This window comes from Pantherophis guttatus, chromosome 6 (assembly GCF_059756535.1).
Source record: "Pantherophis guttatus breed Tessera chromosome 6, ASM5975653v1, whole genome shotgun sequence".
NCBI classification, from domain to species: Eukaryota; Metazoa; Chordata; class Lepidosauria; order Squamata; family Colubridae; genus Pantherophis; species Pantherophis guttatus.
In genome coordinates, this window is record NC_142068.1 from 90455001 (window position 1) to 90482123 (window position 27123).

The 27123-nt window shown below is 40.9% G+C and overlaps 1 protein-coding gene across 24 annotated transcripts in view; it reads left to right on the forward strand.

Annotated features, from left to right (window-relative positions):
* The window catches only part of KCNMA1 (potassium calcium-activated channel subfamily M alpha 1), a 640154-nt gene that overhangs the window by 156369 nt on the left and 456662 nt on the right, over positions 1-27123 (forward strand). For all 24 annotated transcript variants that reach the window (XM_087871898.1, XM_087871899.1, XM_087871900.1 and 21 more), the window contains exon 2: positions 11478-11642. In XM_087871898.1, the coding sequence (XP_087728024.1) occupies positions 11478-11642 (165 nt within the window). The remainder of the gene's footprint in view (positions 1-11477; positions 11643-27123) is intronic.

A 27123-nucleotide genomic window follows, 5' to 3' on the forward strand; every position in this document is an offset into this window, starting at 1 on the left:
AAGAATTCTATTCTATTCTATTCTATTCTATTCTATTCTATTCTATTCTATTCTATTCTATTCTATTCTATTCTATTCTATTCTATTCTATTCTATTCTATTCTATTCTTTCATTTTTTAAAATATTGTAGTTCAGAATAATGGCTGATTGGTAATGATACCAATTTGAATGATGAAACTTTGATGTTCCAACAGATATGGAAGTTATATTTCTCTTTTTTAAAAAAATTATGGATGAGATCATATCGTTGATTTTCTTAAGGGTAGATTAAGTGGAGATCCTTCCACTTAGGTTAAAATTTGGGGCAAGCTTGAACAGTAATTTTCCCGTGATTCTTAATTTCTCTCCAAAGCTATTTAAATTCAACCTTTTTCTTATAGGAAGGACAAAGAGCTTTTAATCAGAATTTTAAAAATGTCTTAGTCCCAGTAACTGCTACCTAAATGGGTGTTTTTCTATTGTAATGGTTTTGTGCAATTTAGTTTTTATTAGTGGCTTTATTATTGGGAGTCTAATAATATATTATCCTCATTTTTTTTCCTGCAGATGAGCAAGACAGACTTACAAAAACTAATTAGTTAATTTGGACAATCTTAAAGCAGGTGATGTGTCAGTTCTTCCACTGCGCAGAGTCATTTGGTGTCGGTCAGAGCCTCAAATTAAATTAGACTAAATTAAAATGAATTAAATTCCAGTAAAAGCAATTCGACCCTGAACAATTATATTTTGGGACATTCAGGGAAGTGTGTTCAAGAGGAAAGAGAGAGCAAGAGAGAAATAAGACTTACTGTAAGCCATGCGTTGGATTCCTCCTTCTTCTCCTCCTCCTCCTCCAAAAATTATTACAATCATAATAATTTTCGGTGGTTCTTTTTAGACTTGCTGACATCTGGACTGGAAAAACAAAATAGTTATATATCAAGTTTGCCTACAGTTAACATGGGATTTTTAAGCCTTTCCCCCTAGATTTACCTTATGTATCCTAATCTGACAACATCTAAATTGGCGTAATATCTAACTGTCTTTTCACTAAAGGCATCGTATTCCATTTCTCTTAAGAAGAGCTCAAATATGTTATTTGACAGTCACAGGGCTTCTCCTAAAGAATTTTGGAGACTTAATGGACACTTAAAATAACAGCATGAAAAAATGGATACAAGTAGGGGAATAACCTCCTCCTCCTCCTCCTCCTTCTTCTCCTCTTCTTCTTCTTCTCCTCCTCCTCCTCCTCTTCCTCCTCCTCCTCCTCCTCTTCTCCTCCTGCCCCCCTCCTCCATTATACAGCCCCATTACAAAATCTCAATTTAAGCATTACATTGATCTAATAGGATCATTTATCTTTACCCTTATCTAATTTTCAACTGAGTTTGTGGCACTATGATGGTTTTTTTAATTAAAAAAATCAGAAATTCTTGCAGAGGTTAACTGTCATTAAAGTCATGCAGGTAATGATTTATAACAAATATTGATATTTTAGTCCTTTTATCTGAAGAGGAGTGCCTGGTCTCACTTTTGAAGAACCTGAGGAGGTGGCAAGCAAAAGTCTGCTACCAGCATGAAATTGTTTGCATTTTCCGATTTTTCATTTGACAGAGTACATAAACATAAATCACAAAAAACTGCTTTTCATCATGCCGTTGGTCTTAATTTTTTTAAATTAGTTCTTATATACTACTGATTGCTGCAAACACAGTAATTATTATTAGCATTTGTAGGTATATTTAGTACATGCTTTAGCAAAGTGGCGATGTTGGCAGTGGTTTGCCCTCTGAGCTTACCATTTAGTTCCTGAACATTTAGTTACCAGGCTAGGCAACATCATCAGCGGGACTTTGGTAGAAGTGTAGAAGTCCCTCTGAAGATGTTATCTAGCCTGGTAATGAAACATTCATGAACTAAATGGCAAGCTTGGAGGGGAAACCACTGCCAACATCTAAAACCAGAGCTATAAATATTTTCTATTATTTCGAAGTGGAGATGTCCACAGTCTATCATGCAGGTTATATCGGGTGAAATCCAGCAGGTTCTGACAGGTTCTGGAGAACCGGTAGCGGAAATTTTGAGTAGTTCGGAGAACTGGCAAATACCACCTCTGGTTGGCCCCAGAGTGGGGTGGGAATGGAGAATTTGCAATACCCTTCCCCCAGGAGTCGGAAGGGAATGTGGATTTTGCAGTATCCTTCCCCTGGAGTGGGGTGGGAATGGAGATTTTGCAGTATCCTTCCCCTGCCATGCCCACCAAGCCACGTCCACCAAGCCATGTCCAGCAAGCCACGCAGTGGATTTCACCACTGGGTTATATATAGAAAAGCAAATCTCAGTGGGGTCTATGACAACTCATCACAGCCAACTCACCATGGCCCACTTACCATGGCCAACTCGTTGCAGGACTTGCCCTGGCCAACTCTCTGCAGGACAATTTGCTTTGGGTCAAGCGTGACCCTAATATCAAAGAAATGGTGGAATGGAATCATGAAAGAAAGGATGCAAAAGGAGGAACAGAATTAAATGCGAATAACAAAAATCAAAATAATTTAAAATTTATTTTGAATAATTAAATTGAATTGTTAAATTGTCCTGTGGCGAGTTGTCCCGCAGCGAGTTCCGATCCCCGTGCCCCCAAAGGCAGAGCACTCTCGTGTATTAAAGAGAGAAAGACTTGGTATAGTTTCAGAGAAAAGAATTAAGGACATATTAGGGCTGATTCAGTCTAAAGCATTTCTTTGCTTCTCCAGTTTAGGCATCAAGACGGTGGAAGAACATGATGATGGCTATGTCCATTTAGGGAAGAAAATAGGCCCCAATCTTTATCTTTTTTTAATATGTGGAAGGAGCTGGTTGAAGTTTTGGATATGTTCTGACCTAGGCCTCCCAAGATCATGAAGCAGACTCCTTGTCCCGATAAAACCTCTTTTATTTAGGCTAAAGGGAAACAGTCTTTCATGAGAGTTCACAACTACAGACCTTTATCAGGCTTGGAGAGTTGCCAGGCCGATATCTTCCAAACTCCACGCTGTAGCAGCAATTACTTGGCAAGAAGTCAGGAACAGATCTTCACCCTCATGAATTGAACTAATTGTATCCTGTAAACTCCTCTCCCCTTCAAGCCTCTTTATTTCCTATGGGAGGGGCCATTCACCGTCCACCTGTGGCTTTACTCCTGAGTCGGCCCTTGTTCCTTAGCTGTTCCCTTCTGCTGGAAGCTCTGGGCATGCTCACATCAGGAACAGGCTCCAGCTGTTCTTCTGCCCCACTGATACCCGACTCCGAAGGCAGCTAATAACTGTCGGACGGCCCTGGCTCCATCTTTGCCTCTGACACAGAGCCCTCATCAGAGCCTTCCCCAGACTCCAGGACTAACCCATGTTCCTCCCCAATCTCCTCACTGTCTGCGTCTGCCACCAACTCCTCTGGCCGCTGGTGGGCCACAACAGGATACTGATAGGTGTTGAGAATCTGTCCATGACTACCATACTGCCCACTGATCTGCAAACTCCAGGAGGGATTTCTGATCAGTGAGGAGAGCTTTAAAATTTCTACCCAGCTTTGAGAAACATTGGCTAGTCTTTGGTAACTATGATCCAGTTTCCTTATAGGTCTTTCACAGCATAAATGGCTGTTAAGGAATAACCTTTGAGTAGCAAAGGTGTGCGCATGAAAGCGGTTGTGAGCAGTTATGAATAAGCACAGTCACCACATAGATACACTGAGTCGTGTTACAGTTTACATTCAGGAAAAATAAAGCACAGTCCAATCCAATGAGGACCCAGATTGTGGGGGCAATAAGCTGACTTTGTATAAATATACAAAAGTATGAAGGCTATTGCTTAACGCATTGTAAACTGTCCTGAGTCTCCGGAGAAGGGCGGCATATAAATTAAAGCAAAAAAAAAAAAAAAAAAGTCTTCATACCAGTCGTAGTAATCATACACAGTAAATAGTTCTTCTGGAGTTGCAAAACAGTAAGTCAGATAGAGATATCAGAGAGCAAGAACAACAAAGAGAACAAGCCATGTTTCTAGCTCCCTCTTAAGGAGATTGGCAACAAAACTAAACAATCAGGACACAGTATGATGCAATACAGCATTCTTAAAGCAATACAATACAATACAATACAATACAATACAATACAATACAATACAATACAATACAATACAATACAATACAATACAAAGCAAACATACATTGATGGTTTATATATTGCCAACCCAACAAGTTAGGTAATAGTCTTAAGGAGCCTGGTGGTGCAGTGGACTAAACTACTATTAAAGTAGTATTTAGCTGCCAGCTGCCTGCAATTACTGCGAGTTCAATTCTCACCAGACTCAAGGTTGACTCAGCCTTCCATCCTTTCGAGGTAGGTAAAATGAGAACCCGGTTTGTGGGGGCAATAAACTGACTTTGTATAAAAAGTCAAAACCGCTTGGGGGGGGGGGCAAAAAGCTCTACTAAGCAGGTATATACAAAAGTATGAAGGCTATTGCTTAAAAGCATTGTAAGCCGCCCTGAGTCTCCGGAGAAGGGCAGCATATAAATCAAACTAAAAATAAATAAATAAATAAATAAACAAAAAACAAACAAACAAACAAACCAACCATCCATCCATCCATCCATCCATCCTAACAATGGCCGTAAAAGCAGCCATTTGCCTGCTGACTATTTTGAAAAAGAAGGGGAAAGTTAAAAAAAAAAAAAGATAAATGAATTGGAAGGTGGATGTTGTGATAATAGAAAACCAACCAGCTCCCCCCCACCACCCCCATTAACAGGAAATCTCTGGTTCTGTCACAGCTTTAAAAATAAATTTCTAGTTGCGTAACTCTAAATCTTCTCTTCTGATAAATATGCAACGTCTCCACAACATTTATAAATCTAAGACAGACAACATTGCACCAAGTAATGAATACACCCTCCCACTTCCCTCTATTTATATGTTCCTGTCATCAAGCAATTAAAATAATGAATACTTTACACAACAACAGGTAAGCCGCCTGGCTGCATAAAGATAGTATTAACTTAGAATTGCAATTGCTGCGTCTCTAAATAAGACACCGGTGAAAACTTTGTTCTCAGATTCGGGAAATGTCTCTTTCTCTGAGTTCTGGATAGCTGAGATTAAAGCTTTCTACCAAGTATTAAAATTAGATTTTTTTTCCTGCTCCATATTCCCAAGCAGATTCAGCTAGGCTCAGTAAAAAAGATTTAATACAGAGAATTAGGAAGCCATACATGCCGAAAGACTCCATCTGAGAACCTTTACAGTGGTGGGTTTCAAAATTTTTACTACTGGTTCTGTGGGCGTGGCTTGGTGGGCTTGGCATGGGGAGGATACTGTAAAATCTCCATTCCATCCCTCAATGCTGCAAAATCCCCATTTCCTCCCAATCAGCTGGGACTTGGGAGGCAGAGAATAGATGGAGAATAGATGGGTGGCCAGTCAGAATTTTTACTACCGGTTCTCTGAACTACTCAAAATTTCCGCTACCGGTTCGCCAGAACTGGTCAGAACCTGCCAAAACCCACTTCTGAACCCTTAGGAATCCTGCTTTTTGTATAAGTTTGTCTCAGTTTGAATTCAGTTTCTTCTGCTTTTTCATGTCAGTTGCTGCAAATTTTTCTGCTTGAGCAGGGGGATGGACTAGAAGACCTCCAAAGTCCCTTCCAACTCTGTTATTTTTTTTTTTAGCCTTGAAGCCTTCTGCCACTTATCCGTTATTTCTAAAATGCCTTTCTCTAGCTTGAATGACCGAATCGCATCACTGACCTGATCATGACAGAACAGAATAAAAGAGTTGGAAGGGACTTAGGAGGTCTTCTAGCCCAACTCCCTGCTCAAGCAGGAAACCCTATACCATTCCAGACAAATGGTTGTCCAGTCCCTTTTTGAAAACCTCCAATGATGCAGCACTCACAACTTCTGGAGGCAAACCATTCCACTGATTAATTGTTCTCACTTTCAGGAGGTTTCTCCTTAATTCCAGGTTGCTTCTTTCCTTGGTTAGTTTCCATCCATAGCTTCTTCTCTTCCCCTCTGGTGCTTTGGAAAATAGGTTGACCCACCTCTTCTTTGTGGCAACCCCTCAAATATTTGAAGATGGCTATCATGTCACACCTAGTCCTTCTTTTCAGTAGAGTTAAAATGAGTTAAGAAATTGAACTCAACTTTGTGAAAATGTAGCCCAGATGTTGGGGCCTGCCAGTGGCCTGCGTGGATTGTGTCTGATCCTGACGACGAGGAGGCTGGTGTAGTGTTGCGCCAGCAGCCGGTGCAGCCAGCGCTCATGTCGGACAGCGAGGAGCCTGAAGAGGATGTGGTGCCAGAGGCAGAGGCTCAGCCAGGGCCTTCAGAACCTCCAGAGGCTCCTTCAAGTGGAGAGAGCGAAGTGGAGGATCCTCTTCTCAATGCTCGAGCACGCAGGGCTGCCAAAAGGCAGGAGTGGCTACTCAGGAGGAGGAGGTCTCCTCGAGAGTAAGGCTTGAAGATAATTGGCCACTCCCTTAGCCTATTTAAGTCACATGTTGTTAGTACGTTTCTTGCTGGAAACAACTTGTAATTATCATCAGAGCATTTTTGGAAAAGTCTTATCATATCTTGTTTTCTGGGCTGGTTGCCAACCTTTGCCGGACTCTGGTTTATTCTTGCTACTTAATAAATTTGATAAGGACCGTTGGTGTGTGTCAATATCCTCGGGAATCTGGAGCTGGGACAGAACACCAGATTTGGAATTTCTGAAAGCTCTTTCTTTGTTGAGGAGACGTAGGTTTTTCATCCTTCCTCCAAAGCAGGGGCTCTCAAATACTGTTGGGTTGGAAAGGCAGAGAAATACCCATGGAAAGGGTTGTTAGTTCCCTTAAAGCTCCAGGCTTCCTTGAAACCATTTTTGGAGTTTAGGAATAGAATCACAGGATGACAGAGTTGAAAGGGATCTTGGAGATCTTCTACTCCAACTCCCTGCTCAAGCAAGAGACCTTATACCCGTGATGGCAAACCTATGGCATGCATGCCAGAGGTGGCACTCTCTGTGGGCAAGCACGCCGTCGCCCCAGTTCAGCCAGCTGGTCGTCGTGTTTCTGAGGTGCGTATGCGCACTGGCCAGCTGGAATTAAGGAGAAACTTTCTAACAGTGAGGACAATTAACCAGTGGAACAACCTGTCTTCAGAAATTGTGGGTGCTCCACCACTGGAGGTTTTGAAGAAGAGACTGGAATGGTATAGGGTCTCCTGCTTGAGCAGGGAGTTGGACTAGAAGACCTCCAAGGTCCCTTCCAGCTCTATTCTGATGGATGGATGGATGGATGGATGGATGGATGGAAGGAAGGAAGGAAGGAAGGAAGGAAGCTTCCTGGATTGATTGGCTTCCCATTTCTTCAAATCCAATTCATCTGAAGCAGATGTTTCTCTGCTTTCATTTTCCCGGACTTCCTTAAATTCCTGGCATAAGAGATGGGAAGATTGTAGAAAAAACATCACACAGGACCCAGTGGGAGGCTGGAGTAGCTGTGTGTTATTAGATAAAGACAGTGTCTTTCTTGGGTTGTCCTTGGTGGCTACATGAATCCATCCATCATCTAGATCAGTGATGGCTAATCTTTTTGCCGTCGCGTGCCAAAAGCGAGGGGAGTGCGAGGGGTCTCGTGCATGCCCACACCCATAATTCAATGTGCTCTGCCCCCCATGCATGCACGTGTGACCCCCTGCATGACCCCTGCTTTTGGCACGTGATGGCACGGTGGGCCCAGTAGGCCCGTTTTTTACCCTCCCCAAGCTACAGAGGCTTTCTTGGAGCCTGGGGAGGGTGAAAACGGCCTACCCCCCACCTGGAAGCCCTTCAGAGGCCAGAAACGGCCCATTTCTTGACTTCCGGTGGGACTGGTAGGCCCATTTTTTTCACCCTCCCCAGGCTCCAGAGCCTTTCTAGGAGCCTGGGGAGGGCAAAAACAGCCTTCCCCACCCCCCTCGGAGGTCCTCTGAAGGCTGGAAATGGCCCATTTCCCGACTTCTAGCGGGCGCAGAAGGCCCGAAAATAAGTTGGCTGGCGCGCACCTGCGCACTGGAGCTGAGCTAGGGCAATGCTCGCGTGCCCACAGATATGGCTCCACGTGCCACCTGCAGCACCCGTGCCATAGGTTCGCCATCACGGATCTAGATCAAAAATTAACCACAAATTTCCTTGCTTGGAGGTTAACGATTTCCCCTCTTTTATGCCACTCATGACTGAAGCATATTTATCTTGGATGTAAGAATTCCGTAATTTTGTAGTAGCAGTTTCCGGAGACACTAGATATGAATAATATAGGCCAATAGTGATTCAGAGGGGTTTTTTCTTTGACTTGCTGTTTCCTATCCCTCTGGTGACTCAGTAAAGGCTGATGCTTAGAAAGGGGGAGTGCCTTGGATTAATCAAACAGCTCTTTAAATAGTGGTCCTTCTGGAACTTTGCATTTCAGCTTTGCTTGGCATTTAAGACTTCACACGCTGCTCAAGATGGGGATCCTTGGGAAACTAATTCTAATAACCATTAATTATAACAACTCATGACTAATATCCTTTTTTTTTTTTTTGCACGTTTCTTTTTGGTTAATTTTGTCTATGGACATATTCTGCACAGCGACTTACACAGAAGGCCATATAAATACCTACTTGTAGCTACTTTTGTTTCAGAGTTTGTATGTGTCAGCTATGTTTTCCATCTAGAGCAGCGCTGCTGGCTGGGGGATTCTGGGAATTGAAGTCCACCCATCTTCAAGCTACCAAGGTTGAGAAACACTGATCTAGGGAATAGGGCCCAGCATCTTTTGAGTTTAAAATTACTAAATGGTCTGTTGAGCAACTCTTGAAATGTGCCATATGGTGAATGTTCGTTTTTTGTAGTCCTTTGCACCAGGGGTGAAATTCTCCTGGTTCGGACCGGATCGACCAATCCGGTAGCGATGGCGGCAGGTGGTTCGGAGAACCGGTAGGAAAAATCCCTGCCTCCCCCCATGCCCAGCCGATCATCAGAGGCTTTTTTTTAAAAAACTTTTTAACTTTTAAAAGCATTTTTTAACTATAATCTCTTTGGCCGAAGAGGTTGTAAAACAAATGCTTTTAAAAGAAAAAAAAGCCTCTGATGATCAAGCAACTCAGCTGGGATCATCAGAGGCTTTTAAAAGCATTTTTTCTACAACCTCTTTGGCGGAAGAGGTTGTAAAACAAATGCTTTTAAAAGGTTAAAAAAAGCAACTGATGATCACAGCGGAGCAGTGCAATCGTCAGAGGCTTTTTTTTTTTACTTTTAAAAGCAATGCTTTTAAAAGTAAAAAAAAAAGATTGTGTGCCACAACTGATAACACCCGCCCCCTTGCGTGCTGTTCTACTTACCACATGCCTCCTTTTGGCGTGCACTGTGCGCGTGCACCTCGCATTTGGTGCATGGTGCGCACTGCACATGTGCAGCCAGCGAACCGGTAGTAAACCGGTTCAGATTTCACCCCTGCTTTGCACACAAAAATGCCATTCAAGGAAGTTCAGTCAACCTACAAAAATTCTTCTCACTTTAATCATCTTCCTATGATCTGCATCCTTGGGTGACTCTAGTAGTTTCCTTAAAAAATTTGTTAAACAATATGGAACCTAGTGATGCTTCTGACTCTAGATCAGTCCTTTACACAGTCTTCATCTCGTCTACACTCTGTGTTGTGGTCCATCAGAAGCCTGCGGAGCTGGCAGTGGAGTCGGACAGCGATGAGGGTGAGGAAGAACATGGGCCAGTCCTGGAGGCTGGGGAAGGCCTAGATGAGGGCTCTGCATCGGAGGCAGAGATGGGGCCAGAGCCATCGGGAAGTGATGTGCAGACTTCGGAGGCTCCAGAGGCTGACAGTAGAGAGGCAAAGGAACAGGAAGAGCCTGTTCCTAGTGCACGTATGAGAAGAGCTGCCAGAAGGCAGGAGCAGATAAAGCAGACAGGACGACTCGGGAGTAGGGCCAAGATATGATTGCCCCCTCCCATAAGGCTTAAAAGACCAGCAAGGGCTCTTGGGCTCTTTGCCGGAAAACCAAGTTGAGAGAATTGCTTCTTGTTTCACTGTTTCATTTCTTGTCGGCGTCTTCTGCTTCTGAACTTTTGCCAAGAAAAGCCTTTGACAGTTTGCCTAATTAGCCCAAGGTCGGTGATAAACTGAGGAATGGTGTTTTGAAGAATTTGCTTTAATTTAGTTTGGACTACGCTGAGAATGAGTTAATTCTCAGCTGTTCTAATAAAGTCTGTTTCGAACTGTTTGTATTTAATACTAACTACTTGGGCCTGGGTCACAACACTCTGTTTCTCTCTTTCTCCCCTCCCTGATTCTCTTTTAAGTCCAATCACTTCAGGTTGCCATATGATCCAGGGGTGGGTTCCATCTACCTTTGCTACCAGTTTGCAACGGGAGCGTGCACATGTGCTTGTGCTTGCTTCGCTTGCGCACAGCGCTTCGGTTCATGTGCAGAGCATCTGTGATGACGTCTGGGTGGGTTGGAGGAGCCTCCCGCCGCCGTTACTATCGGTTCGCAAGGTCCGGACCGAACCGGTAGCAACCCACAATTGATATAATCGCATCAGCCTCAGTTGAAGTGCATGGTATCCTGTGCTCAGCTGGATAGGAACATCCAACTTTTAAAACATATCCTTTGCTCAGAAGGTAGAGTTAAAATAAATCTAATCTTGCAGGATCCAATCTGGGTCGGTCACCAGGACCAGAGGTTTTGTCTTCTACGTTTTTGGACTTGTGCTGGAGCCCATCCTCAGGGAATTTCTCTCTAGAAATTTAAAAGATTAGACTTCTCTAGAGGAGATGTAGATAGATAGAATAGATAGATAGAATTCTTTATTGGCCAAGTGTGATTGGACACACAAGGAATTTGTCTTTGGTGCATATGCTTTCAATGTACATAAAGAAAAAATAAATATATATTCATAAAGAATCAAAAGATACAACACTTAGTGATAGTCATAGGTTACTAATAAGCAATCAAATCATACTAGGAAACAAATAAAACAATATATTGTAAATCGTAGAGATACAACCAACATGGTTATAGCCATAGGTGGGAAGAGATAGGTAATAGGAAGTATGAGAAGAATAGTAGTAATACAGTCTTAGTAAATAGTTTGACAGTGTTGTGGGAATTAGTTGTTTATCAGAGTGACGGCATTCGGGAAAAAACTGTCCTTATGTCTAGTTATTCTGGTATGCAGAGCCCTATATTGTCGTCTTGAGGGTAGAAGTTGAAACAATTTATGTCCAGGATGCAAAGAGAAAAGCAGAATTCAGAACTGTTATCCAACAATTATTAATCAAAGAATTGAGCATCGCTTGTGAGATTTGTGTGTGGTTGGCTGAGGAACAGGATTTGCCAATTCACGCTAAGACAGAATGTTAATTGTTGCATTTACTTGCTTCCTTGTGGTTTTTCACCCTGGCCATTCTAATTATCCTCTACTTTCTGTTTTTCTAGGAGGTCCAGAAGATCACTGGCAGTGGGGAGACGCAGGCAGATGGGGATTTGAAAGGCACAGATGAAAAAGAGGAAGTTGTGGCACTAGAAGTGGGCTGGATGACCTCTGTTAAAGACTGGGCAGGGGTGATGATTTCAGCCCAGACTTTAACCGGCAGAGTTCTTGTAAGTGTTCTGAATCTTGTTTCAGTTTTTCTTTCTTTCTTTCTTCCTTTCTGTTAAATTTAAACTTCAGGAGTGAGCTGATGCCTAGAGTGATAGGCTCCATGTCAGCAAACATTTGATGGGGTGGATGGAGGTTGCAGTGACTTCACAGACTGAAATGGTTATCTGTGTGTGGAGGGAAGAGGGGACAGCAAGAAGGCAAGAGAGAACCCACATATCATGGTGTGATCATGCACATTTCATCATCATCATCATTTTTTAACGACCCCAAAATCCTCTTGTAGGCAGGAGTCTGGGCAACTGAATGGAGCTAGCAGAGTGTTTACTGGCCGGATGCCTTTCCTGTCGCCAATGCGGAGTTTTGTTCAGCAGATATATTCTCCTTGTGCCCAGAGAGAGAAATATCTGCCTCTACCTAGGATCGAACTCACAGCCTTCTGATTGTGAGGCGAGAGCTCCACTTCTAGGCCACCGCACCACTCCACCATGCACATATGATGCAGCTTATATATTTGTTACAAAGCCTTTTCATAATCACACCAATGCTCAGTGATATTATGACACACCTGCTGTCATTCTGATGTCACTGTAACTCATTAAGAAGATTGCTGGGCACAAGTACTAATAAATGAGAGTTTTCAGATTACATTGCAAATGCTTGACGTTTATGGTCAATAGTGACCACGTGAGCCTACAGTGTGGACTTCACAATGTCTTTGAAAAACTGAAATGGTACTTACCATGTATTATTATGTTATTGCAATAAAATGCTATTAGATGGCCTACAGTTAAAATTGCCAGACAGCACCTTCAGTGATCCATGTTAGCCAGTGGTGTGTTTCTACCGGTTCGCCCCGGTTCGGTGAACCAGTAGCGGCGGTGGTGGGAGGCTCCGCCTACCTGCCTGGATGTCATCATGGACACTCTGTGCATGCGCAAAAGCACTGTGTGCGAATGAAGTACATGCGCGAACTCACAGTTCCGAACCGGTAGCGAAGGTAAGTGAAGCCCACTAGTGATGTTAGCTTGAAATTTCAGAGAAGATCAGGAATTCTGGATAATCCATCCTTTTTATGGCTGTAATGTGGCAATCACCTCCAGCCTGAATAACTTTTGACAGTGATTGTGAAATTATATTATCTACTTAACCATGTATTATCAGGAATTTTATATTTAAAATCAGGCTGCATGCTACTCTTTAAACTAAGCCAATAAGCACAGTGCTGAGAAAAAACACTTCTCTGTGCAAAGCGTTGTTCCTTTATGATTAAAAAAACAGTTTTAACATGATATAGTCAAGGTTTCTACTGACGAACCGAAGCAAACACCGTTGAGATGTTCCAATCTCTTAAGGCAAAACTTTATTGAGCACATCATTTTGGCACAGATGAAAATAAAACTAACTCTGGTTAATTCCCATGCAAACCAATATAATTAAAAAGTCGACTTCCCCCTCCCCTTGATTAGTGCAGGTCACATATCCAATTGACTGTCGGTATATTGTTATGGGAAAATGTCTTTGGGGTTAGGCAAACACCTGTAGACGTGCCCTTGGTTCCCACAGTGTCTTGGGCAATGTCTGGAGCCCGCATTCCAGTTTCCCTTTCCTTTCTTTCCCACTGGTTTGTTGGCAAGCTGAGAAACAGCAATGGTTGCAAGAGTATAAGTGCGTTTTGAACTTCACAAATACATTATCTTCTGAGCCTTTTACATCCAAAGGGAAATATCTCTTTTCCTTTGAGTTCAATTGTTTTCAATGTAGGCACTGTAGCCGTAATCCTGTTTCTGTAATGCAGAATGCTTTTATATAGAGTTAAATGAAAACGCTGGACTACTAAAAAAAAACAACAACAACACCGCACGGAATAGGCTAATTGGGGTTAATTGGCTGATGTTGAGCATGTGTTTTTTAAAAAAATAAGTATTACAGTAATTCAAAAAGTTTTTGTATGATGAGAAATGTTTTAAAACATATCTGTAATACAGGTAGTCCTCGATTTATGGCCACAATTGAGCCCAAAATTTCTGTTATTAAATAAGACATTGGTCAAGTGAGTTTTGCCCTGTTTTACGACCTTTCTTGCCACAGTCGTTAAATGAATGCCAGCCATTGATAAGTTAGTGACACAATTGTTAAATGAACCTGGCTTCCCCATTGACTTGGCTTGTTGGAAGGTCGCAAAAGGTGAATCACATGACCTCGGGACACTGCAACCGTCATAAGAATGAACCAGTTGCCAAGTATCTGAATTTTGATCATGGGACCAATGAAGTTGCAAAGGTTGTCAGTGTGAAACATGGCCATAACACACTTTTTTCAATGCCGTTGTAACTTTGAATGGTCACTAAATGAACTCTGTAAGTTGAGGACTACTTGTATTGAGGTTTGAAGCTAACATGTCAAGTATTAAGGTTCAGGTCTGGACTAAGATTCTAATCTCAGGATTTAGAATCAGGTTTGATCTTTCAGGCCTGATGCCTCTGCTGTGGTCGCACAGCTGCCAATCTCATTGGCACCAAATCTGTATAGCAGAACTTTCCACTCGTGGCCCCTCTCCTGAATTTTTAAGTCAATTAACCCTGGAGAAAGCCAAATCAATAGGAAAAGAGAGAATCAGGGACATTATGAGCCATGGTGGCGCAGTGGTTAGAATGCAGTACTGCAGGCTACTTCTGCTGACTGCCGGCTGCCTACAATTTGGCAGTTCGAATCTCACCAGGCTCAAGATTGACTCAGCCTTCCATCCTTCCGAGGTGGGTAAAATGAGGACCCAGATTGTTGGGGGCAATATGCTGACTCTGTAAACCACTTAGAGAGGGCTATAAAGTACTGTGAAGCTGTATATAAGTCTAAGTGCTAAGTGCTATTGATCGTCAAAATGATATCATCAGGGTCTCTGAATTCTAGTGGGATATCTAAACCATCTAACTCTAGGCAAATATGAATGAGCTTTTCCCAAATGCCTTTGAAGCTCTACTGGTGACAAAATTTTATGGGATTCCTTATTTGCAGAGACTTTGCCCTTGTGGACCAAGGGAGGTTGAAAATCTTGCTCATCTCCTCCTAGGGTGTCCTGTTTATGATATCCTGAGATATTCTTTGATTGCCCCAATCATTTCCAAATAAAAGGCCCTATGGATAAATTCAACGGGTATTATTTTTTTTAAAGGATGCTATCTCCACACTTGCATATCTTTAAGAAGTTATGCAACTATGCAAAACTTTTAATTAGATATGTCATGTTATTGTCCTATTAGTTCTCTTCTCTTTCCCAATAACTTCCCATTTTCCAGTTGATAGCCAGATGGGTAGCATATAAATTTAATAAATTGTCAGGTGCAAAAGACCAGATCTGCACATGAAGGTCCAATTAAACTGATCTATTGCTAAAACGTCTGTGCTCAGGAATCTTCTCAATTAACAGTACCTGTTTGGAGTTAGATCAGGGCAGTGGTAGGATTCAGCCAGTTTGGGAGAACAGTTTGTTAACTTTCTGATCAGTTTGGCGAACCAGCTGTTGGAAGAAATCTCCTTCCAACAGCCTTTTGTTTTTCCCACCTTAAGGAGTTAATCCTGTCAGGAAGGCAGGAAGGAGCCTTGTAGTGTTGCTTTGTGTGTTGTTTCTAACTTAATTCTGCTTATCATTATTGCCCTGCTTAAGTGTTTTCAGAAACTGCCTCTTTGGTTAAACCTTCTTATATTGTATCAGCTGTTAATGGTTCTTGGCAGTACACCCAGACTTTCTATAGCCCGAGTGGCTTCTCTGGAGTCCCCCCCCCCCTTTTGCTGGTACTTTTATTCCAGGGCTTCACTTTTTAAAAGGGGAATGGTTGTTTTAAGCTTTTTGCACTGCTTTAATGGTTCCTGGCACTGTCCTTTTGGGGTGTACTTCCAACATGGCTGAATCTCCTCCCAGCCACTCCTTGCCTCCTCTGTCCTCAATTAAGGGTGGGAGGGGGCTATTACGGGCCTCTTTCTTCCCTGGATCCATAATCTTCTCTAAATGGAGCAAGCTGACTAGTCTTTGGCTTCGTTGTTTGTTTGTTACAAAAAAGGGGGGGCTTTGGGAGGTCTTCCCCTCCACCATGGAAAAGCGATGAGGTAATCTTTTCAGACCGCCGCTGCCTACCTGATCGAGTTAAGCAAAGCTGTCTACAACACAATCTTTCCTTAAATCTGGATGATTTTCTTAGGATATCTTGTGAGGTAAGAGAGACCAGCTGGTATCTTTAAGTTGTGCAAATGGATCTAATGATTGTTTCTCCTGGGTGGGAAAGGGTGCTTTGTCAGTTCACTGAGCACCAGAGTATCTCTTGTCTATGAGGATTCTTCAGTCATCCAGGTCATGGTTGTCCCAAAGATGCTTTTTTTAAAGAGGCAACTGGACTTTTTTGGTTTCCAGAAAGTCCAGTTGCCTCTTGAAAAAGCACCTTTGGGATAGGAGTCTCTTGCATTGCTTCAGAGTGGCCAAGGCACATGATTACTCACTGATAGTAAGATTAACAAAAATAGGAGGTAGGGCTGTAGATCCTCTCTCCAACTCATTTCAGTTTTCTCTCATGATAATAAGGCTTAGTAACATGGCACAAATCTTCAAGTTTAATTATATATCTGTGGCATGTACTTCTCTGTTTTCCCCAAAATAAGGCATTCCCCTGACAATAAACCCAATCAGGCTTTTGAGCGCATGGCAATAAGGCCAAGCACTTATTTCAGGGTTCAAAATAATATAAGACAGGGTCTTATTTTCGGGGAAACACGGTAATCTTATTGTTATCCTGACAAGCTTGGGAGGTCAGAGACTTGAACCAGATTCCCAAAGTTAGTTATTTTTTTCTGTATTTATAAATGCAGTTTGCTACATTTTGCATCAAATTCAATGCTTCCATAGACATTCTAGTGATTTCATGTGCTCTTAACCTTCTGAGTAAAACTGAGGCTAAAACATATGGCGCAATGTTTGAAAATATTTTTGTAAGACAGGTAGGCTTTCGTTCTTCTTACTTCTTAGCCATGCAGCCTGATGTATTTCCACAATGTTTAATCATTCTCTCCCCCCCACCCCATCCCCTTGCAAGCCAAATGCACAAAATACTTTTTTTATTGAGTAAATAATTATGTTTTTGAGTAGGTCAGTTGCCCGTCAACTACAATGAAAGATGAAGAAATTACAGTGTCTTTAGATACTGGAGGGCACTGTTTAAAGCAAAATCAATATTCCACATTCTCTATTAAATAACTTTTAGGAAGTAGTTTCCTCTGCATATAGGAATTGATTTTGTTGCAATATTTTCAGGATCAGACTCAATAAAGATAATAGAAGTTAAAGCTTTAAATATATTTCTTTTTAATTATGATAGGCATTCTATATTCACTGAATATTCGAGGTAGAAGCGACGAGAATGGTGAGGGTGGCTCCTTATATATACAAGGGGTGGAGCTAGGAATGGGAGTGGTAAGTTATGAATACATTAAAGTCCAAAGAATAAGTTAACCTCTGATGTTCCATATATACATTATTTACACATTGGAGAATAAGGCATTTACATCTGACAAATCCCCCTCTAAATGCCGGTTCGTTACACAACACCAATTACATTCTGATTCAGGACAATATAATACATATAATTTAGAAGTTAAATATTTGTGTTGTTTAGAAGGTAAGGGTTTTGTTAATATGTCAGCTAATTGTTCAGAAGTATCGCAATGTATTGCTTTAATGAATCCGTCTTGAGACAGTTGTCTCACATGCTTAAACTTTATATCAATATGCCTGGACCTTTGTCCAATTGCATCGGATCTGGATATTTCAATGGCCGCTTTATTGTCTTCATGCATAATAAATGGTAAGGTGGGTTTCTTCCAAACATCAGTGATCAGATCATTGAACCATACAAGGTTATTTGCAGCTTTGGACAAACAAACATATTCCGCTTCTGTAGTAGAAGTGGCCACTAGTTCTTGTTTACCAGTATACCAGTAAACTGGACAATCATTCAATAGAAAAACATAACCGGAAGTACTCTTTCTGCATGTTGTATCACCAGCCCAATCTGCATCAGCATAACAAGTAATTTTTGGTTCTCTGTCATTATTGGGTTCCAACATTAAACAAAAATCTAATGTACCCTTCAGATATCTTAGAATTCTTTTGACAGCTTCCCAATGATACAAGGTTGGTTTACTAACATATCTTGACAATAGATTGAGAGGTAATGCAATATCTGGCCTAGTCCAATTAGATATATAAAGGAGTGAACCTATAACTGATCTGTAAAATGTGTTGTCTTTAAACTCAGGGGAAGATTCATCAGTGTTTCTAAGAAAATCAGTTTGCATAGGGGTGTCACAGGTTTTAGCATTATTTAAGTTACATTTGTTTAGGAGTTCGATGATTTTATCTTTCTGTGTAAGTTTGAATCCCCTTTTAGTTTTGTTAATTTGCACACCAAGGTATTTATTCACTTTACCCAGAGATTTCAGTGAGAAGTGTTCATTTAACTTATTTACAAAGATTTCCCTGCTCTCTTTATGCTTTCCAATGTATAAAATATCGTCCACGTAAATTAATACAAATTCAATATGATCATTACTCTTTTTTACAAAGAAACAGTTATCAGCAGTGGTGGCGTTGAAATCCATGGTCTTAAGTACTTTTACCAAGCAATCGTACCATCTTTTGCCGGATTGCTTTAATCCGTACAGACTCTTATTTAATAACCAAATTTCGTTCTTATTAGTGTATTGACTGTGTGGTGCTCTTACATATATTTCCTTATCTAATTTTGCATGTAAGTATGCGGTCTGTATGTCATATTGGAATACGTCCAGATTGAGTGCAGATGCTACTACAAGGGCTGTTTTGACACTCTCTGTTCTCACTGTGGGTGAATATGTATCAGTATAGTCTTCTGGATATTTTTGTGCATAGCCTTGTGCAACTAGTCTAGCCTTGTATAAGGTATTGCCTCCTTCTAAGTTCTTAATTTTATAAATCCACCTGGTACCTATAATGGTTTTATCCTTAGGTGCGATCGCAGGTGTGAATACATTTAATCCTTGTAAACTTTCCATCTCTTTTTCCATAGCTAGTTCCCATTTTTCTCTTTCTTCATGTGGAAGTTTCAATACTTCTTCATATGTATTAGGTGTTATTTGTTCTCCATTCATATGCATTATGTAATCTTTGTATTTATTTGGTATTTGGTTTCTATTGTTTCTAATAGTTCTTTCAGGCTTGCTATGGTTATCATGCAAATATCTAGCTTCCTTTTTTGTTAATGTGTCTGTCTTTATTTTATGCTGACTATTAGTCCAAGTTTTGGTTTTGTTCTTACTTTTGTTAATATTTTGATTTTCTGTTGTTCCTTCCTCACAAGATATCGTATCTTTACATTTATTAGGAAATATTTCATTAAGGTGCAATTTTGACCAATTGGCCTGTTCATGGAACACAGCTGTTCTGGATACTATAAATTTGTTATTACTATCAATAAATCTGTACCCTTTGGTTCCAGTTTCGTATCCCATGAATCTTAATCTCCTGGATACGTTTTCTCCCTTTCTCCTCAATTGTTTAGGTATGTGTACGTCTGCAGTGACTCCAAATATGTACATGTGTGATAATTTGGGTTTTCTATTGTACATCACCTCATATGGTGTCTTATTCACAATACTGGACCAGGTTCTATTTTGAGTGTAATTCGAATAATGTAATGCCTCTGACCAAAATTGTTTGCCTAAACCAGCATCCTCTAATGTGCACCTAATCATGGTTTGTAGTGTGGAATTTTTCCTCTCTGCAACTCCATTTTGAAATGCAGAAAAAGGATTGGACGTGAAATGTAACATTCCTCTATCCTTTAACCATTGAGAGAATTCTTTAGACATGAACTCACATCCCCTATCTGTCATAATTTGCTTTATTCTGATATTATGTTGTGTTTCTATACGTTTGTAGAATTCCTTAAATTTCTGAAATGTTTCATCCTTGTGCTTTAATGTGTAAACAAAACCATATCGGCTGTAGTCATCCACTATTGTTAAGAAGTAACGTTTTCTATAGGTAATTGAGGGACTTAATGGACCAACTAAGTCCATATGTACCAAATCAAAAATATTGTTAGTTGATCTGTTAGATTTTTTTGGTTTGGGACTGGTTTTTAGTTTGGTGGACTTACATACTGAGCATTCCAAATAATTTTCACAATTTTTTATTTTGACACCTTCTGCGTGTTCAGTCATTTTTTGTACTACAGGAAAGCTTGCATGTCCTAACTTCCTGTGTAAGATGTGAGCACACTCATCATGAATTGGTTTACCTATTTTTGGTTTCTTTTCCTTGTATGTGTTTTTGTGATCATGAGTTATTCTACACTCATCATTGTCACTGTTACTGACATTTTCATCATCTGCTTCAATACAATCTTCCATATTTGAATCAATGTTATGTAAACATCTTTCTTTAGTTATCAGATAGGGTAGACCTCCTTTTATCATTACAGTACCTACATTTGTTTTGTTCTTTTCTATAGTTGCTTTCCCCTTTGAGAAAACTATATTGATATCAGATTCTCTGCTTAATTTTATGGCACTTAGTATGTTGTGAGGTATTTCTGGGATTAATAATACCCCCTCTATTTTCCCTAGACCAGGCAAGGTCACATTTCCTTTGCCTAGTACTTGAACCTTTTCTTGATTAGCTACCTTTATCACAAACTTATCTTCTATAAATGAAGATAATATACTTTTGTTGTTGGTGGTGTGATTTGTTGCACCAGAGTCAATAAGCCAATTGTTATTCTCATCCTGCTGTGTTCTGGTGCTGTCTTGTTTATTTAGCCCATTCAGTGACCCAGATTTCCTCTCTTTTGAATTTTCTCTACCCCCTCTACCTTCTTTGTAATTTGGTGGGCTTCTATATTTGTGTCTATCTGTGGAAGATTGTCTGTAATTATATTTGCTCCTATATTCTGGTCTATGTCTCTCTCTTGAGACTTTGGGGCAGTCTCTTCTACTATGTTCCCTGGATCCACAATTGTAGCATCTAAAGGCCTCATTATGTTTATCTTGAAAGACTACTTTCCTAAAAGGTTTGTGGTCTGTTTGGTTACTGGATCGATTTTTTCTTGAATTGTCTTCTGCTATCAATTTGTTAGATAGACTTTCTATGGATAAATATCCCAAATTAATGGTATCTAAGTGTGACATAAAGCTATCCCATGATGGATCAAGTGAATTGATAATAACACTTTTCATTGTTTGATCTGAAATCACTTCCCCCCTCAATTGTAGCTCAGCTCTTATTTTGTTTAGATTTATCAAATGCTCACTTATAGAAACCCCTGGTTTTACTCTAGAGGAAAAGAAATCCTTGGACATTCTTGTGGTTGTAGCTACGCTATCGCTGTGAAATAGATTAAACATGCATTGAATTATTTCTGATACAGTTAGGTTTGGTTTGATGCTATGATACATTGCAGGAGACACGCTAGATATTATTATGAAAAATGCTCTATGATGTAAACAATCTATTTTTAAAGTCCAAGGTCTTCTTGGAGGGCTAGTTATAAAGAATAGTAAATTTTCTTTCATGAAAATAACCTGAAGCTGTTGATACCACTCTTGTAAATTAATGCCATCAATTCTAAGTTTTGGGAAGTCACTGGGTAAGTTACCTACATTATTCTGTCCATTACTTACAACCTGGGGCAGTCCGTGATCTCTCAAGTGCAGGAAATTACAGAACGGCATTGGGATGCTTGCAATGAGTCTGCGCGGTTCTCTGGCCAGTTCAAGTCCTTCTGGGTCGTCTACGTAGTTTCGCACATGCGCGTTGTTCATTTCTTCTTTGGTGGCGTCGTGGAAGGTTCTCTCCCTTTCAGCTCTCTCGATCCGCTCCTCCTCAGATGAGTCGGTCTCTGGCTCGGTTTTTGGGGTTCTGGTGGTGGTGACGGTTCTTTTCTTCTTTTTGTGTGCGTTGGTATTCGATTTTGTCTGTGGTGTAGGGCGAAATCGGCATGGCTCTCTGGGCTCGGGCGTCGTCGCTTTCGAAGTCAGGATGGGAGCGTGCAGGTCTTGAGTCGCCGGTTTGATTTCTTGCTTCTTCGTAGATGTCTTGGTAATTTTCAGTCTTGGCCCAAAAGCAGCAAAAAGCGTTTTCATTGCTGATTTTACTTGAGATTTTGTTAAATCGTCTTCACTTTCTGATTTTGGATCATCTGAAGAGTTTGAGACTTCTTTCTCACTTTCTTCGTCTGATAGTGTTTTTCGCGCCAGAAATTTTGAACTGAGCGTTTTGATTGGCTCTGCTCCATTCTCTTTTGAAGTTCGTTGAAACCAAGATGGCTGCCATTCAAAATTTCGCGCGGGATCACATCTTTTCTTTTTAACAACTATTTTCTCAGTAGTCATCTCACTTACGATTTTTTGATCTTTGGGTTTTTCTTTAATGACGTTTTTCTCTCTCGCTGCTCCGCTGTTCTTCAGCATCTCCTGGAGGTCCGCGATGAGACTTTCGTCATTCTTTTGGCTTTTTAGTATCTTTAATATCTCTGACCTGAGTTCGTTATTTTCTATTTCGATTTCTTTCTGGTCATTATTTTCACTCATTAGTTCTTCTTCTTCAGTGGTGTATTCTTCGGATTCTCTCGAAATCGCATTGGTGGATTCGTTGATCATCTCTTGATCAGTTTCTATTTCTTTGCTGTAGGCCCTGGTGTTGGGCCTATCTTTCTTGGACATTTTTAATTACTTATTGAGTCAATTAACCATCCTCTGCTACCAGCTTGTTGCAATATTTTCAGGATCAGACTCAATAAAGATAATAGAAGTTAAAGCTTTAAATATATTTCTTTTTAATTATGATAGGCATTCTATATTCACTGAATATTCGAGGTAGAAGCGACGAGAATGGTGAGGGTGGCTCCTTATATATACAAGGGGTGGAGCTAGGAATGGGAGTGGTAAGTTATGAATACATTAAAGTCCAAAGAATAAGTTAACCTCTGATGTTCCATATATACATTATTTACACATTGGAGAATAAGGCATTTACATCTGACAGATTTTTTTGGATTCACATGCTCAGACAAACCCCTGCCCCTCCTCTCCCCCAAAAAAACTTGTGTATCTGATGCCACGATAGCTTTGCTCAAGCATTGAAAAAAGAGTTAGCAAGGTTAGACTTCATTAATGCTCCTATCCTCTCCAATTTCCCCTTCCTCTCCTTTTATTTAGGCACTTTTTCAGAATGAGTTCCATTGTGGGTGGCTATTACTCAGAGTGACAGGAGAGGTCTCTGCCTGCATAACTCAGAATTTGGTCTCTGTGCTCTCCTTTATCAGAAGATAGCTGAGAAAGTCCTCCCTAAAAGCATGGAAATGTCAGGGTTCCAAGTAACACCCCCAACTAAATAAGACTCTGAGGCAAGCAGTTCGTCAAAGATCCATTTTATTAGAGATGTCATATTGGCACATCTGGGGAAACCCGAATCTGAAAGTTTCCAGGTTTTCCCCACCCAAAGGAAAGTCCCTTCCCCTGAACCCACATGTCCACATGGTCCAATCAATCCACTGTCCCAACTGGAGATGCCTCTCAGTCACGCCACTCCAGGTGCAGGCTGAACGTCTTGACTCTCAGAGAAAAGAATGTTGTTTTATCAATATATCTCCACCAACTCCATATAACCCCCCTCCCACTTCCCCACAGCACTAAGTGTGGCAGCCCTGAAGATCCAAGGAAAAAGATGGCCTCCAGGGCTGACAGGAATCTTGTTCCCCTCCCTGTAGATAGTAAGGTGGCTTTGTGGACCAATGTTCTACATTTTCTAAAGCTGTGTTACCTGTTCCTAAGGCTCTTGGCAGAGGAGAAAATCGTAATGTATTGGACTGTATCAAGACCTTTTCTTATGCCATAAATTCTTCAACTCCACACTCCCTAGTACCATGATGATGAACCTATGGCATGCGTGCCAGAAGTGGCACACAGAGCCATCTCTCCGGGCATGCGAGCTGTTGCTTTTCCGGGTTCCGGCGCGCTGGCCAGCTAGTCTTCATGTGTGTGGGAGCACTGGAAGCTGGAAGAGTAGCCACCTGGTGTGCATATACATGCCGGGCGGCTGCTCTTCCTATTTCCAGCATGCACATACATTCTGGCCACCTGCTCCTCCAATTTCCGGCATGCACATGCACATGCGCTCCAGCCACCTGCTCTTCCGGTTTCTGGCGTGCATGCAAGCATGAAAACCAGCTGGCCGGTGTGTATGCTTGTGCCAAAAACCAGAAGATCATCTTCCCGGTGCATGCATGCACATGTGCCAACTGGTCTTCGCGCACGCATATGCACCAGGAACCGGAAGAGCAGGTGGCCAGAGCGCAGATGCATACTGGAAACCAGAAGAGCAGCCGCCCGGTGCACACATGCACACCAGGTGGCTGCTCTTCCGGTTTCCGGCACATGTGCACGCACGCACACTCCTGTTTCAGCACTTGGTGCCAAAAAGTTCTCCAATACTGCCCTAGTACTATGGCTTGAACCAACCCAGGGAAACGTATAACAAGAGATAATTGGAAAGGGCTTGGAGGTCTACTAGTGCAATCCCCTACTCAGAAAGGAGACCCTATATCGTTCCAGACAAATACCCATCCAAACTCTCCTTGAAAGCCTCCAGTGATGGAGCATCCACAACTTCTGGAAGTAAGGTTGTCCCATTGATTAATTGTTCTGTCAGGAAATTTCTCCTTAGTTCTAGGTTGGCTCTCTCTTTAATGACCTTCCATCCATTTCTTCTTGTCCTACCCTCAGGTGCTTTGGAGAATAGCTTGACTCCTTCTTCTCTGGGATAGCACCTCAAGTCCTGGGAAACAGATATCATATCTCCCCTAGTCCTTCTCTTTGTTAGTCTTGACATACAGTACCTAGTTCCCTCAATCATTCATCATATGGTTTGGCCTCCAGACCCCTAATCATCTTTGTTGCTCTTCTCTGCAATCTTTCTAGAGTCTCAACATCTTTTTTATGTATCTTGGTGATCAGAATTGAACACAGGATTCCCAATGTGGTCTCACCAGGAAGTGCTTCTCAGTACACGGCACTCAAAATTAAATACCAAGGGAATCCTTTATCACAGGAATAAAATCTCTTTTTTTTTTTTTGTTACCAGAAAGTAAAAGTCATAGAATATTTTTTTAACTCATTTTGAATTTTAAGTTGTTTCTGTTAACACATCTGCAGATTGTCATGGCTTACTGTTTAGACTGTTTTGTCAATGAACTGATCACTGTACGAATTCTAAGCACTTATGAAATGGATAGCTGTTGGTGCTACAAATGGCATTATAAATATCGGAATGGATTCAAAGATAAAGGGACAGAAAAAGGGAGTAAAGAAAAATCAGTGGTAACTTTTTATTTGATGGGATAGGTTTAATTGTCGAATTGACTTGAAACTTCTGTATCGTTACCATCCTCTTTAAACTCTATATTTTTAAGGAATTAAAAAGATGACCCTTCTTTAATGACCAATATGCTGTTTTTGAACCCTGACAAAAATCTAACCATTTCTCATAGATTTTTTAAATCACAATTTAGATCATGTTATGGTTTGTATCAGTGGTGAAATCCAATTTTTTTTACTACTGGTTCTGTGGGCGTGGCTTGGTGGGCGTGGTGTGGCTTGGTGGGTGTGGCAGGGGAAGGATACTGCAAAATTTCCATTCCCACCCCACTCCAGGGGAAGGATACTGCAAAATCCCCATTCCTTCCCTGCCCTTGGGGGAAGGATATTGCAAAATTTTCATTCCCACCCCACTCTGGGTCCAACCAGAAGTGGTATTTGCCGGTTCTCTGAACTGCTCAAAATTTCTGCTACCGGTTCTCCAGAACCTTTCAGAACCTGTTGGACTTCACCCCTGGTTTATATATGTAAAATTTTATTGGGTTCATTTGGATTCAGAATGTTTTGCTTTATTATTAATGAACATTTTCTTCAACTGAATTTCTTCCTGGATTTTGACTATCCAAATCACTGTTTTGAACAATCCAGCATTAGTTTAGTTTAGTTTAGTTTAGTTTAGTTTAGTTTAGTTTAGTTTAGTTTAGTTTAGTTTAGTTTAGTACTCCTGACCCAGCCATAATATAATCTGTGCAATTATATTTGACTTACAAATGAGAAGAATGTATTAAAGCATGAATGCACAATATTTTACAAGAATTGCAATGGGATTTGCACTTTTTCACCAATGCTGTATTTTAATGAAAGCATGCTTGAGCTTATGTGCATTTATGACCTACACCCGACAAGAGCAAAATAAATAAACAAAACAACCCCTGGAAATAATCTAAATAATATAATTATCTCCCTCACCTTGCCCCAAGTGAAGCCAGACACCAGAGATAGTGGGTCATAGTTCAGAAGTGATCTCTGAATAATAAAAAATGGGATAGCCACTTACATTCCCCCCCTTTTTTTTCACACATTAAATAAAGTAGGAAATTTGTTAGCAAGTGCATGTGTGAAAATGATTTAAGAAGTTGCATCTTTTGCCTAGGCAGCTGTCAAAGCCAAGAACAGTTTGTGAGAATTCATTCCATTCTAAATTAATCCTAAGTATTTCGAAAATAAAACTGTTGAAAGAAAACAACATTTGAGATGCTTTTTATAATTTAGCGGCTAGAACAGAAACCTTTGTTTTATGCTTATTTTCTGTGCAATATAACTTGATTAGTTACTGGTAAGAGGCAATATCTTGATGGGCCTGTGTGACAAGTGCAGTTTTTGTCTAAATCACAGTATTGGGCCTTAGAAACTGCAAAATAAGTTTCTAGAAGTTGTTGGCTGGTGCTGCTGTCTGGTTCTCTATTGGCTGATTTTGAGTTGTGTTTGGAGAATGGACAATATTAAGCATCAGAAAAGAGGCTGGCATTTTGCCTCCTGATCTTGGAGAGCCTGTGTGCCATATCTTGTGCGTCATGCTGCTTCAGCATAGCTGCACAACTTTTAGGGGGAAACAAGCAGAGGTGGGTTTCAGCAGGTTCTGACCAGTTCTGGAGAACCGGTAGTGGAAATTTTGAGTAGTTCGGAGAACCGGTAGTAAAAATTATGAGTGGCTTCGCCCCCATCTATTCTCTGCCTCCCAAGTCCCAGCTGATGGGGAGGAAATGGAGATTTTGCAGTAACCTTCCCCTGCCATGCCCACCAAGCCATGCCACGCCCACCAAGCCACACTCACAGAACCGGTAGTAAAAATGTTTGAAACGCACCACTGGAAACAAGGAATGTTTTCCCAATGTCAGTCTTACCCACCATCATAGCAATTGTTACTATTAGTCTTGTGATAGTATTATTATTATTATTATTATTATTATTATTATTATTATTATTAGTTTGTTTGTTTGTTTGTTTGTTTGTTTTATTTCTATACCGCCCTTCTCCCGAAGGACTCAGGGCGGTGTACAGCATGATTAAAAGCACAAAGACAGA